This window comes from Vitis riparia, chromosome 15, assembly GCF_004353265.1.
Source record: "Vitis riparia cultivar Riparia Gloire de Montpellier isolate 1030 chromosome 15, EGFV_Vit.rip_1.0, whole genome shotgun sequence".
NCBI classification, from domain to species: Eukaryota; Viridiplantae; Streptophyta; class Magnoliopsida; order Vitales; family Vitaceae; genus Vitis; species Vitis riparia.
In genome coordinates this window covers 4308098-4322239 of record NC_048445.1, presented here as the reverse complement: position 1 = coordinate 4322239, position 14142 = coordinate 4308098, and the positions used below count along the sequence as shown (strand labels likewise).

The window sequence follows — 14142 nt, the reverse complement described above, 5'->3', positions numbered from 1 at the left end:
AATGCACTATAGTCTATTGGATTACCTAAATCCATTAACTGACTATGGACAATTTATCTATATACAAGGAACCTATAACTTGTATCCTTTGTGCAATTCCTAATAGACCCAAGTCATGTACAATGTAAGAAATGTGCGTTGAATGCTTAAATCAATGTCAATGTATAAAAATGATAGCAAGATGATAGTCAAGTTTGACTTTGTTACATCATGTCTTGCTTTTAGGGGTTCAATTCCAACACAAATCTCCATGAACACTTTTTCTCTTAGTCGCCCATGAAATGATAACGTCAAAATCTTCCTTGACTATAAGATTGGACAACCTCAAAGCTTTGGTCTCAATAGCAAAAGCTCTCACCTGTAGGTTTAGGGTAAGATTTTGTCACTGTACCTTGTTAATCTCTAATTACTCCACCAATTCCAAGTTGCCTTGGGGTAGCCAAAGAACATCCATCAAATCCAACTTGACGAACGGTTCAATCAAGGTTGACCATATTTGAGAACTGTTCTTAACCAACCTTTTCCACCTACTTACAAGGCCCTAGTCTTGTGTGATACAAGGCTTAAAGGAGTTCCAGTGAAAGCTTCACTAACAAAGGGTTAAAGGGACATAGGAGAGTAAAACAAGTAATAAACCATATTTTCTATCCTCCAAACATCCTAAAAAATCTTTGTATTTCTTTCTGGCCATACTGTTCAAATCAAGTTGAAGCTTGATCTGCTGTAAAGTCTGCCAAAGAAACCCAAAATCTCATCCGAGATATTATCTTGGTTATCTATCATTACCTCCTCATTCATCAATGATTTGAATTTGATCAATTTCTTTTTCTTATTCTATTAGCTATCCTATGGAAGTATTTTGAATTATAATGCCCTTTCTTTGCCCGTTTAGTTCTCTACATTTTTGTCTTTAATGCACCTCTTCTTTCAACACCAAATCTTTCAGTTCCACATTTTTTGTAGGCCTCAAAGTAGCCAACTCAATAGTTACCCTCTTGTGAATCGACATAGCAATATTACCTCTCAAGATGGCTTCCTTCCCTTTTTTGATATCTAAAAAATAACCTTCTTTCAGATTTTCAACTTTGTTTTCATGTCTTGCAACTTTTGCATAAACTATGCCTTTCCCATCCCACTACGGAGCACCCTTTCCACTAAGTGCTAATACAAATTGGGCCTAGGATTGTCACTTTGGGTCTTTTCAGGATCTAGTTGACTACTTATGTTGAGATTAAGGTGTCGTTGATGTCCTATTAATTCATTGTTATCACGTATTAAAAGAAAAAAAAAATGTCACTAAATGCTGCTGATTTTTTAAGATAGCTGTTCATTTTTTATTCTTATATTCACATTGTTCTATATTGACCGTTTTCCAGTTTCATGCTTTAGCTGGATTTAGCTTATTCTGCCAAGTTGTTTGTAGAGTTGCTGTTGCCACTCAATTCCAGCGTGCTTTTATGCAACTTCTGTATGATGCTCAGTTTGAAGAACTATCAGCTAGGGATTTGATGTTAACATCTGCATTAAACACTGATTATCTCCTTACTCTGCCTATATATGTCGACTGGAAGAAGGCATCTGAGTCCAATGCAATAATATTCAAGTGAGTTTTAGTTATAGACCTGCTTATATCTTTTTCATCTTCATCTTAACTTTCAGACAAATTTTAACAAGCCAAACTCATGAAGTCAACTTGTAGTTTGAGTGAAACAGTAGATTTGGACATGAAATTTGTAGATTTTATATATTTTTTCTGGTCTATGCATGTCTGTACACATTGTGTGATGTATGTGTGTACACGTGTACCATGTATTTGTATGTGTGTAAAAGGGGCATGCTTGAATGATTGCTTTGTTGACTCATAACTTTCCTGTAATCAAGAATGGTTGGGTGGTCAATTATTGTATTATGGAGGGTGGTCAGAGTCTCAGGATCCAAGATTCTTAAGGAGTTCTCAGGATTGGAGTTGGTTTTGGTGTAGTTATTTTTGTAACTTATTCATCCTGTTGTTATCTGTGATGGAAGAGATGATAGCTTGGTCTGGAGAATATCAATGAATGATTGCTTCTCTGTGAAGTCTTTTTGTAAGGCACTGTATTTAGGAGTTTTTTTTTTCATTGCACTCCTTCTAAGGTTAGGTTCTTTGTATTGGAAATGGTTTGATAAAAAAAAATCTTGCTATTGACCAACCCATGGGAAGAGGTACGTTGGTGCTGATTGTGCATACAAATGGAGGAGTCAGTTACCATCTGCTCAGGGTGGTTTGGGTGTTTCCTTGGTTGATTAAGGATACATTGTACAATTGGCTCTAGAATGTTTTGTTGGCAAGAGTAGAAAGTTGGTGAGAAGATGTTCCCTTGTTGTTTATTTTGGTGCCTTTGAAAAGGAGCGGAATCATAGGAATATTTATCGTATGAAGTGTTCAGAGTGGGTTCTGAAAGAGTATCTCATCAAATCTCTGTTTCTTGGTCAAGGGATCCTTTGTGGTTAACAACTTGTCTTTTTAGATTTTATTGATCAGTGAACTAGGTTTAAGGCCCATTAGTGCTTGTTGCAGTTCTTTTTCTTCTTCTTCCTTTTTTTTTGGTTTTAATATTTTCAGTGCTTCTGGTATACTTCCTATGTACATGGATTGTGCCCCCTTTTAGTTAGGTTCCTTATATTTATATTCTTCCATCTTTTTCATATGATAAATGTCTTAGTATGCACTTGCATGCCATGATTGCAGAGTTATTTGTTTTGGTTGCTTTCTGTGCATAAACCTGCTATTTCCACAAATTCTAGTATTCTACTATGTGAGATATTAGAAGGCCACTTTCTTTTGACAGGCATTCACCTTTCATATTACAGGCGGGGATATGCAACCGAGAGGCAGAAGGGTCTATTAGTTGTTGAAAAACTGGATTACTTACAGTCAAAACTTCTGCAAGGAATTTTCTTTGTCATATCAAAACCATTAGGGAAAGTTGGCACCTGGATAAATGAGGTTGTTCTCTTGTTTATGGAAACTTGGACGTCTCCATCTTGAGGCAGTCTCAAACTTTTACTTTTTTATTGAAGGTTGCATATTTAAAGCTACCTGGATGTCATATTGTTATTTGAAAGGATTCTACTACTTCATACGGTTGATTGTAGATGTGGTGTAGACAAGCATGCTTTTATATTTATCTATGCATGTGTTTATGTGTATTAAGTGTTCCTATAATTGTTTGTAATTGTCTTAATAAGAATTCCTTAAGTTTGCATTTTAAGAAAAAAGGGGAGAAAAAAAGGGGGAAAAACAACTGGTTTCATTTTCCAATTCCTGACCAAAGAAAATCCCTATATAATTTCTCGATCTTAAGTGCTACTTTGGAAGGGATTTTAAACATTGATAGAAAATGAATGAGTAAGAGAAATAAAAGATTGTGTCAGGGTTATTTTATTGTCTAGGGACGAGGACTTTCTTCCAACGATCCAATCTACAGGAAATCCTATCAAGAACTGGGTCCCAAAATGAAGCAGACCAAGGGTTCCCTTCCAATGGGAGACCCAAACATGAAAGGGGCGTATTTGAGGCTATGTAAGGTAGCCAAACCAGTAATTTGATCCAATGGCTAAAAAGTATAGGCACCATACCTCCACTGTACAGCATAGCATGACCCTTTGTTTCTAGGACAAAAATTGCTTCATTTTCAACTCTTTCCAGATATTACTAGACGGATATGGCTCTCTCTGGATTCATCAGTGGAGGTACATATAACTACTTTGCAAAATTTGTTGTTCTCCACAGATCTCTTCTGGTTAAAGAGATTGAACTGGTAAAATTGATGAAATCTGTGAAATTTCTTACTGTTTTGTCAGGGTGCCCTGAAAAGAAGGTATTTCAATTTTATCTATTTCAAACACAAATGCTTCTTCAGTGTTTCTGGAGTAACACTAATCTTTGACTTGTCTTGTTTCATCTATTTTTAACCCTAGAATTTTTAACATTGTGGGAACTTTTTAATGTCTTTGCATCAAACCATCTCCCAGTTACAACGCTTATGGTTTGGGTAATTTTATGGTTAAGCACATTTACAAAAAGTTTCTCATTTTCTGGAGCCTGATTTAGAACAAATGTTTTGTGATCATATGCATTTAAGAAGTGCAACTCCTTTATAATATATATCTTGTTTGGCAGTTTGAAACTATATGGGTAAGTATGATACTCTTTGTGTCTGAAACAATCTACAATATCCTCATAAGTAATCTATTAAAGGAGTTGAATCAAAGGAGGAACAGTTGGATAGACACAGCTATTCTTTTATCTAATATTTTCTGTTTTTAAATTCATTATTTTGAAGACTCTATTGCTCACTTTGCTTCAGTAAATTTTGAGCTTTTTTTTTTCTTCATTATAGATAGTATTGCATCTGACATGTCTCCTTAATTGCTTTAGGACAGGCTTTCAAAAGTGCTTATCAGACACAGGAAATACAAGTTTGGATTAAGAGAATGAAACTTTGGCTTGAAGAACTGTCTCTTTTTCAACAATCATATTCTTATAAAGAACAAACTTCCGATTATCTGTTGGATGTAGACAAACTATCAGATAGCGATCTTCCTATTTGGCTAGCAGCACAGAAGGCTGTAACTCGTTATGAAGGACTCCTGTCACCTGTTGGACCCCGTGGCAGGCTCTTAAGGAAATTGCTTACATGGAGTGGACTTATACCCTCTACAACAGAAACAACATTTGAGCTTCAAAATGATAATACTGCTTCAGAACTTTATTTGGGGTTTGTCTTAATGAAATTGTATCCCTTTTGTTTTTTGTGTTGGCTATTAGTAATAGACCTATTGCCTTGGCTAATTGATTCATGGAAAAGAGTTGCTTGGGTGTTATTTAAAGCATCTTGTGCTATGAAAGGTGTCCCATAATCAATCATTGTTTGTGATGCTAATTAGGTTCCCATGTGATGCTGATTATGTTTACATGTAAATAGAATCGAACCATGATCCTAGGCTGATGTTGGTTATGTTTCCTCATAAATACAATTGGGCCATGATTCTAGGTTGATGCTGATCATGTTTCCTTTTGTGTTGGGATTTACCATCTATTTAAACCATTTAACTGTACATGCTTGTACATTGGAAAATATACTTGTTTATGATCATTCTCTGTCTCCCAAATGTTTTCTTTCTTTTCTGCTCAGTCTGATATTATTTTCATATTACATGAGCTGTTTTGATTTTGAGTTGTTCTCGTCCTCGTTCTCCTAAATTTAACTTCAGCGTCCTACTTTTCTGTTGTTTTCAATTTCTCTCTCCATTTCCTTGAAATCGTTTTAGGGAAACCAAAATTTTGCTTTTGTTTTTGAACAAATATTGGAGGGGATCTTTTCTTCTACATTCGGTAGTTACTGGAGTTAGAATGGGGTTGTTAATCAAATATCTTGTGTATACGTCTTAACAAAGTAGGATATCTCAGAGGAAAAATAGACATTTACTTGATGTTATTAAGGCTTTGTTATTCACCATGGGAGTGCCACAATATTTGTGGGAGGAAACTATCCTAGCTACTTGTAGTGGTTAATAGAATGCCTACTCTAGTCCTCAATTTTAACACTCCTTTTTACTCTCTTAAACTTGTTTTTCCAACCTCTCACTGGTTTAAGACTTATACCAAAAGTTTCTTGTTGTACAATCATTTGTTCACTTTCAAAAGCACAATTTGAGTAAGCTTAATTTTAGGTCACTTAAGAGTGTCTTCTGTTGTAGTGCCAACGAAAGCTTTGATGCCAACAATGTTAGTTCAAGAACACAAAGATAAAACAATCACACATACGGTACATGAGGTTTTAACGTGGTTCGGCCAACCATGCCTACGTCCACGGATGAGAGAGAATAATTCCACTATACAATAGAGAATATTACAGAGGACAGAACCAGATACAACTATTGGGTTCTCGAAACATCCCATGTTTTCCAACTCCTTGTATCCATACCTTACTACGAGCCTTCTCGCTCCACCGGGTACCTCTCGTTCTTCCTCACATCTCTATCTACCTCGTATAGTCTCTGCAGGCCTATCTCCATCTCATAACTTTTTCTCCTCATGATCTAGAATATTTATAGAGATATTTCCAACAACCTTCCTTATTCTATAAGGAAGTCTAATATTACAATAATATGTCAACCTAAAAATAATCTATATAATATTCTTTACAAAAAAGGAATCTATATTAATTAGGAATTTGGGACACTTCCTAACAATCTCCACCTTGGACCAAATTCCATGAAGTTAATCTTCAATCTCTGCATGACACAAACCTTTTTGTATCATATCACCACGAAAGAGCAATCAACTCCACCTTCAGTGAAAATTCCTTTTGTTTTCATCTTGTGTGCTTTGTGATCTTTTACTCTTCCAGAAATCTTCAACCCAAGCTCTGATACCAGAAAAATACAATGGGATTCATAGAAGATAACAATTAGAATCTCTAGATAATTTGCTAACAGACAAGAGATTACAAGTAAGTTTAGGAACATGGAGAACAAATTTAAGATCTATTCCCTCAGAGATTTTTATTAGACATTTTCCTGCAATAGGTGAGAAATTACCATCAGCTATCCGAACCTTTTTATTTCCAGGACACGGTGAGTAGGATTCAAACATGTTTGAGGAATTGGTCATGTGGTCAGATGCTCCAGAATCGATTATCCATGGAGTAGATTTAAAACGACAAGATAGAGCATATAATTCATTACCTGTGTGTGCCAAAGAAACACTAGAAGTACCAGATGTCAAGTTGGATTTCATCAGTGCGGTTTGTGATTGATTCCCTAAATCAGAATACATCTGATTTACATTCTCCCAAAGCTCTTGTGCTGTTGGATAGCACATGTAATTAGAGCTAATGTCTTCTTCCATAGAATTCACAAGCCATGTCATCACCATGGAATTCTCATTATCCCATATAGCATAGTTCGGATCATCCACTGCAGGAGTCTTCTTTTCACCCGTCAGGTAGCCTATCTTTCCACGTCCTCTGATGTACATCCGAACTGATTGAGACCATCTCAGAAAGTTGTCACCATTCAAGCGAATCGTGGTGATTTGGATAGAGTGAGATTCCAAGGTGGTAGGACTGATTTTTGAAGAATCAGTGATGATGGGATTGTTCAGAGAAGTTTGAGGAACAGTAGTGGACTCGTTTGAAATATCCGACATGGTTTCAGAGAACAGGGATTGAAAGAGAGGAATAAGGAGGGTTTCGGCAAGCAAATTGCTAGCTCTGATACCAGTTGTTGTGTTAGCGAAAGCTCTGATTCTAGTTGTAGTGCCAACGAAAGCTTTGATGCCAACAATGTTAGTTCAAGAATACAAAGATAAAACAATCACACATACGGTACACGAGGTTTTAACGTGGTTCGGCCAACCATGCCTACGTCCACGGATGAGAGAGAATGATTCCACTATACAATAGAGAATATTACAGAGGACAGAACCAGATACAACTATTGGGTTCCCAAAACATCCCATGTTTCCCCACTCCTTATATCCATACCTTACTACGAGCCCTCTCGCTCCACCGGGTACCTTCCGTTCTTCCTCACATCTTTATTCACCTCGTATAGTCTCTACATGCCCATCTCCATCTCATAACTTTTTCTCCTCATGATCTAGAATATTTATAGAAATATTTCCAACAACCTTCCTTATTCTATAAGGAAGTCTAATATTACAATAATATATCAACCTAAAAATATTCTATATAATATTCTTTACAAAAAAAGAATCTATATTAATTAGGAATTTGGGATGCCTCCTAACAATATCTTCATTGACCATTCTCTTATTCAAAAAAGGGTATAAATGTTTTCATCCTTGAACAAAGAAGTTTTTTTGTTACTATGGATGTCACTTTCTTTGAGTCACAACCTTGTTTCACCTAAACATTTTTTCGGGGGGGAATAAAAGTGTGGGAGATTAGTTTTAGGATGATGAGATGTTACTAACACTTGTTATGAATCCTTTTCATTGTAACATACTTTGCCTACATCATGGCCACCTTCTACCATGCCTATAGTTGAAATTAACTAAGAAGAAATTCTAGCTAATAATCAACTAGTGGTTGAGGAAAAGGAAAATGGAAAATCTTATGAATTACAGGTGTATTCTTGAAGAATAAGTCTAAGAAAGATTGCTAATCTTCTGATTTAGAGATAGTGCCTTTGGAAAACATAGGTGGCTTTGAGCCTTGTTCTTCTCTGCCTATTATTTTTCTAAATCTTGCTTTATTTATCCCATTGTTTTTGTCTCAAATCTTGATTTGCCTATTACTATGAGAAAGGGTGTTAGATCTTGTACGCATCATCCTATAAGCCAGTTTTTTTCTTATCATATGCTAATACTCTTTGTTGGACAACCAATTTTCCTAAAGCTTAAGCTTGTAAGATTTGGGCCCACAATGTATATTATGCACTTTAACACTCTCCCTCACGTGCAACCCTTATACCCGCATGTGGAGAGACACACAGGCCGATAGGCAAACAACCACAATCAACCTCTTTTAGGCTTAATAAATTGGGGATATAAATATATGGTAGTGAGATTCGGACATATGACTTGTCACTAAACAAGGCTTTGATACCATATTGAGCAATCGATTTTTCTAAAAGTTTAAGCTTAAAAAAGCTTAAGCTTGTAGGATTTGGGCCTACAACGTATATCATGCACTCTAACACTCCTTTTTAGAGCCTTCACTACTAATCTTTCAAAAGTTATTCCTAAAACTATACAAGAAGGTCTTGCTCTTCCAAAGTGGAGAGAGGCAATTTAAGAAGAGATGAGAACCCTAGATAAAATGCTACTTAGGAGCTTGTAAGTCTTCCATCTTGGAAGAGACATGTTGGATGCAAATGGGTGTTTACTATAAAGAATAGGGTAGATGGATCAATCAAAGAACATAAGGCAAGGCTTGTTGCAAAAGGTTTTATACAAACCTATGGAATTAATTATCAAGGGACTTTCACCCCATTTGCTGAGATGAATTCATTTAGGGTACTGTTATGTCTTATTACAAACCTAGAAAGGCACTACTTTAGTTGAATATAAAAAATACATTTCTTCATGGTGAATTAAAGGAAGAAGTGTATATGGATCTTTCACCCGGTTTTGAGGATATGTATGATAATCAAAAGGTTTACAAGGTTAAAAAATCCCTTTACAGTCTCAAGTAATCACCTAGGGTCTAGTTTGAAAGATTCACATGATCTCTTATCAGATATGAGTACTGTTAGAGTTAAGGGAACCATATTATGATTTTTAGATACTCAAGGATGAAAAAATAGCCATTCTTATAGTACATGTAGATGGTATCATCTTAACAAGAAACGATAAGTGTGAGATACAAAATTTTGAAACAACTTCTAGCTAACAAGTTTGAGATCGAGGATCTTAGAGCATTGAGGTACTTTCTGGGAATCAAAGTTGCAAGTCATAAAAAGAGATATAAAGTATATGTTAGACCTCCTAAAAGAGGTTGGCATGATAGGGTGCAAACCAAGTGATACTTCGATTAAGGCAAACTGCAGGCTAGGAACTTGTATTGAGGGTAAACTAGTTGACAAAAGTTGATATCAAAGGTTGGTTGGGAAGCTAATTTATTTATCTCATACAAAGCCTATTGCTCACATGGTTAGTGTAGTTAGCTAATGTATGCAGTCACCAAGTGAAGCTCATATGAAGGCAGTCATTAAGATACTAAGATACTTGAAGGGCACACTTGGAAAAGGTCTTTTGTTCCCTCAGAATAATTACTGACTAGTAGAGGCTCTAGTAGAGGCTTACATACTTGAGGATTAGATTTGATCCCTTGATGACAGGAGATCTAATTTGAGGTATTGCACATTCATTGGAGGTAATCTAGTGACTTGGAGAAGCAAAATGCAAGAAGATGTGGCTAGGTCAAGCACTGAAGCTAAGTTTCGAGTAATGACACAAGGATATTGTGAGTTACTATGGTTGAGAATTCTTCATTCAAAATTGAGAATGAAAAAAAAAAAAACCAGAAATTATGACGTTATATTGTGACCACAAGGCTGCTACTAATATGGCCTATAACCCTGTTCAACATGATAGGACTAAACATGTTGAAATTGATTGACACTTCATTGAGGAAAAAGTTGCATAGTTTTTTTATTTGTATTCCATTTGTGACAGCACATGAACAATTAACAAATATTCTCACAAACAATTTTCAAAGCAAGTGTTTTAATCTCTAGTAATCAAGGTGGGTATGATGAACATCTTTAAACAAGCTTTAAGGGGAGTGTGGAAAGTCCATATCATGATTTTATTTACTTTCTTGATTCTAGTCTGATTGGTAATTTGATTCATAAACCATACTTGGTTTTCTAATTTGTCTTCTTTTTTTTTTGGGGGGGTACAGATTTGTCTCCTTGATTGTAATTTAGGATAATTATAGTTGTAAATCTTCCTTTCCTAGGATGTTCCCATTGTATAGATGTAAGTGATATATTGTAGAATTTTACAAGATGAAAATTCAGAATTTGTAGACTAAGTGCATAGAGATTGATTACCACTTTGTTTAGTAACATCTTCAACTTGGGATCATTTCACTACCATTTCTCTCTTCCTTTATGCAATTGGCTGATTTCTTCATGAAGTCCCACACCATTATACGCTTTCACCTTCTTCTTGACAAACTCTTGATGCTTCATGTCACACATGAATGTTTGAGTATTACTATGCTGATTATATTTCCTTGTCTTGCTGATCATGTTCACTTGTAAATAAAATTAATCCATGGTCCTAGGCTGATGCTGGTTGTCTTTCATGTAAATATAATTGACCCAGGATTCTAGGCTTATGCTGATCATGTTTCTTTTTGTGTAGGGATTTACCATCTATTAAACCTGTTTCCTGTACATACTTATAAATTGGAAAATATACTTATGTATGATCATTCTCTCTGTCTCCTAACTCTGTTCTCTTTTCTGTTTGTGCTGATATTATTTTCACATTATTGTGTTTATGAAGTGATCTGATAGCTTATGCTACATTATAAAGTGGATTCTTAAAGTTTTAACTAATTATATTTTGCAGTTTGCAATCATGGTTAGAATTTTTTATTATCTGAGAAGTGACCAAGTAACACAAGAATTGTTTCACCAGGCCGATTTCCTTATCAAGGATAACATTGGGTGATATATGGAGACCTGCTACAAGGAAAAATTGTGGAAATGATTTTTGGAAAATGTTGAAAACATCCATTTCCATTCTTCTCTCACAGTCAATCCTCCAGGTATTAGCCATCTATGTAATTACTGTTTTCCTTTTATCTATTACTTATATTATATCATCAAATATTTTAGAATGATTGTTCGTGCCTTACCCCTTTTTCCCATAAATTACAATTTCTCTCATTTTTGGAGTTAGGATTTTCTCCCATTGTAATAGATAGCTAGTTTTATTACTTCTCATTTTGGTTGTCGAGTTTTTCTTGTGAGATATAATTACAGTATGAGGAGCAGAAGGTTTGCTATAAAGTACCACACGTGTTTATGTTGAGATGACTCTTGATGGATTTACATTCCTCTCTGCCTTTATGTTCATTCTATTAATGTGGACAACATTTCTCTTGACTTTCACTTTTTTTTCTTGCATCAAGGTTCGAAGGTTATTTGGATGCAAGTTTAACCTAAGCTATCTACTAAATCCAGAAAAGAAGAAACATCAGCTTCTCCTAAACAACTGGTCCAACAAAGTTTTAAGGAAAGTTCTTTACTCCACCATCAATTAGAAGTGCCCTAAGCCTTGGAAACTTCTTCTATTTCTCTCTTTCCACATTTTCCAATATAAACAAATGAGAGTTTTTCTTCAGACCTTCCTGCGGCTCTTGTCCCCAAAGCCTCAATCCCGTTAAAGTTTCACACCCTTAATGGAGCAAGGCAGGACCCAAGACTGGGATCCACAAGTTAAAAGCCCACAACAGTGAATGAGAATATGATTGGTAGATTCATTATAAATTTTCATAGACGCCACAGTCAAGCATCAACACTTATAATTATGATTTATGACAATATGATTTTTTCTATGTTGATCTTTGGGTGTTGTTTTTTTGAAGATTTCCTTAGCTTTCTTTCAAAATTATGAAGGACTATCGGGAGGGATTCACTCTGAGTGACAATTGGAATAATTAGATTGTCGCTTGCATTCTATTTAAGTCCGCACCCCACAGATAGCATATAGAAAACATTTTTTTTTTTGAAGTAGCATATAGGAAAGAATCATCACTTAGAGAACATGTACAAAATAATCATTGGGGTGAATTCTTTTTTATTCTTTTTCTTTTTTAATTTTATCCCCATTGAAGCTAGAACCTGGAACCTCTTACAAACCCCCTTTAACCCCTTATCACTTGAGCTAGGCCTCAAGACCAAAGGTTGGAAATAAATTAGTCATGTTACTATTATACTAAAAAAAAATGAGTATATTGAGCTATATTGAGTGGGTTTTGTAGGAATTGTGAGCTATATTGAGTATACTAAAAAATTCTGCATGAGAGGTGTCAGGTTATCTAGGTAGGATTATGGCTTCATGTGAAATGATGATTGGTACAACTTCACTTTGCTGACTCCAGATTAGCTTTTTGTTTATATGAATTGGGTATTCTTTAATTTGAATACGTGTCTATGTATTTTACATGTGTATGTATACTCTTCTCCACATCATGTGAACATCTTTTAAATGGTTAATTTTGTTATTAGTATTGTCATTATGAGATAATAGTGAATATTATTCTAAAAATTTCTGCCTTCTCAAATCAGGAGCCAGCATTCGAAGAATTGATTCTGCTTTATACTGAAGAAGTGAGTGAAGGAGAATCCAAATATAAATCTGAGGTTCCTTCATTGCAATTGAAGATCTATGAGAGAATTCCTATTCCTGATTTACCGGTAAATAACTGTGATACTTATCAATCCTCTCATGTGTTATGCTTGGCTCAAGTTATTTGTATCTACCTTTTTGCAGTTCTTTCTTTATGCAATGCTTGAAGGATTTTCTCATGAATTTTCATATGGCTCATGTATTTGCAGGTTGTTTTTCCTCACAAAAAGCTATCTTTCCGTATCATAGACACGGTATGAACAATTAGATTTGTCTTTGTTGCATGTTGGGTTGGCTCTATAAAAAAAAACTCCATAGTTACTATCTATAAATTGGATTTAAACAGTTCAAGGCTATATGCAGTAGCCAGTAGCTTTACTGATTTTCTTGGATGCTTATCTGTTGTTACTTTATCAGATGATAATATCTATCACAGAAGTCATTGTCTATATGCTTGTCATATCTGCATTGACCAGATGATTACATATTTATTTGGAAAACCATATAAATGTCAATAAATAAGGACCATTATCTGTTCTAAAATAAGTTTTCTTTAACCATGTTTTTGTTAAACATAGGAATTAGTTTGACAATATAGGATAATATACCAAACAAGGAGTGGCATTTTTACTTTCACTTCTTTCCATGTGGTAATGGGTAGAAATATCATGTTCATTATAGGTTTCTAGCACTCCCTTTTTCTATTTTGAAAAGTTGTGTAATACATTGTAATAGTAATTACATAGTCATGTCACCTTATTTCTAAATTATGAGTTAGTCATGGCACTTTTATTTCCCTTTCTTTTGTTTTTTCCTTCTACATTCATGTAGAGATGGCATATACAATGATTGCACACGTTTGACATTTTGGTGATTTTTTCCAATGAAAAAATATTCTAAACTAGTGACATGCATTGTTAAGTTTCCTTTTTTTCATTTGTTTTTTTATTTTTTGATAGGTGAAGTAATAATAATACAATAAAGGTTTTTCACAAGAAAAACGGGTGCAACCTTAAAATGGAGGATGTATTCAAAGCGCATTGAATGCAAACACTAAGAAGGCCTTAACTCTTAGCAAGAAAGTTGACAGGAGTACAAAGATTAACAAAGAATTTTTCTACACCAACTCCATGTTCTCCACTTCTCAAAATATCTTTAATTCCTCTTTCCAAATAGAAACATCAAATCAAGAGTAGTCATGCTCTTTCATTTCTTCTCCATGAATCTCCTTGCCAACTTACCAGTAACTCTGTTAACCAACC

At 35.0% G+C, this 14142-nt stretch overlaps 1 protein-coding gene across 3 annotated transcripts in view; it reads left to right on the top strand.

Moving 5' to 3' along the window:
• Positions 1 to 14142, top strand: part of LOC117932686 — a 36786-nt gene that overhangs the window by 6651 nt on the left and 15993 nt on the right. For 2 of the 3 annotated variants that reach the window (XR_004654206.1, XM_034853961.1), the window contains exons 3-8: positions 1424 to 1603; positions 2851 to 2986; positions 4426 to 4760; positions 11165 to 11294; positions 12820 to 12948; positions 13090 to 13134. Coding sequence is in view for 2 of the 3 variants with exons in the window: in XM_034853961.1 (XP_034709852.1) it covers positions 1424 to 1603; positions 2851 to 2986; positions 4426 to 4760; positions 11165 to 11294; positions 12820 to 12948; positions 13090 to 13134 (955 nt within the window). In the remaining variant the exon portion in view is untranslated. The remainder of the gene's footprint in view (positions 1 to 1423; positions 1604 to 2850; positions 2987 to 4425; positions 4761 to 11164; positions 11295 to 12819; positions 12949 to 13089; positions 13135 to 14142) is intronic. The other variant, XM_034853962.1, reaches the window with a different exon arrangement.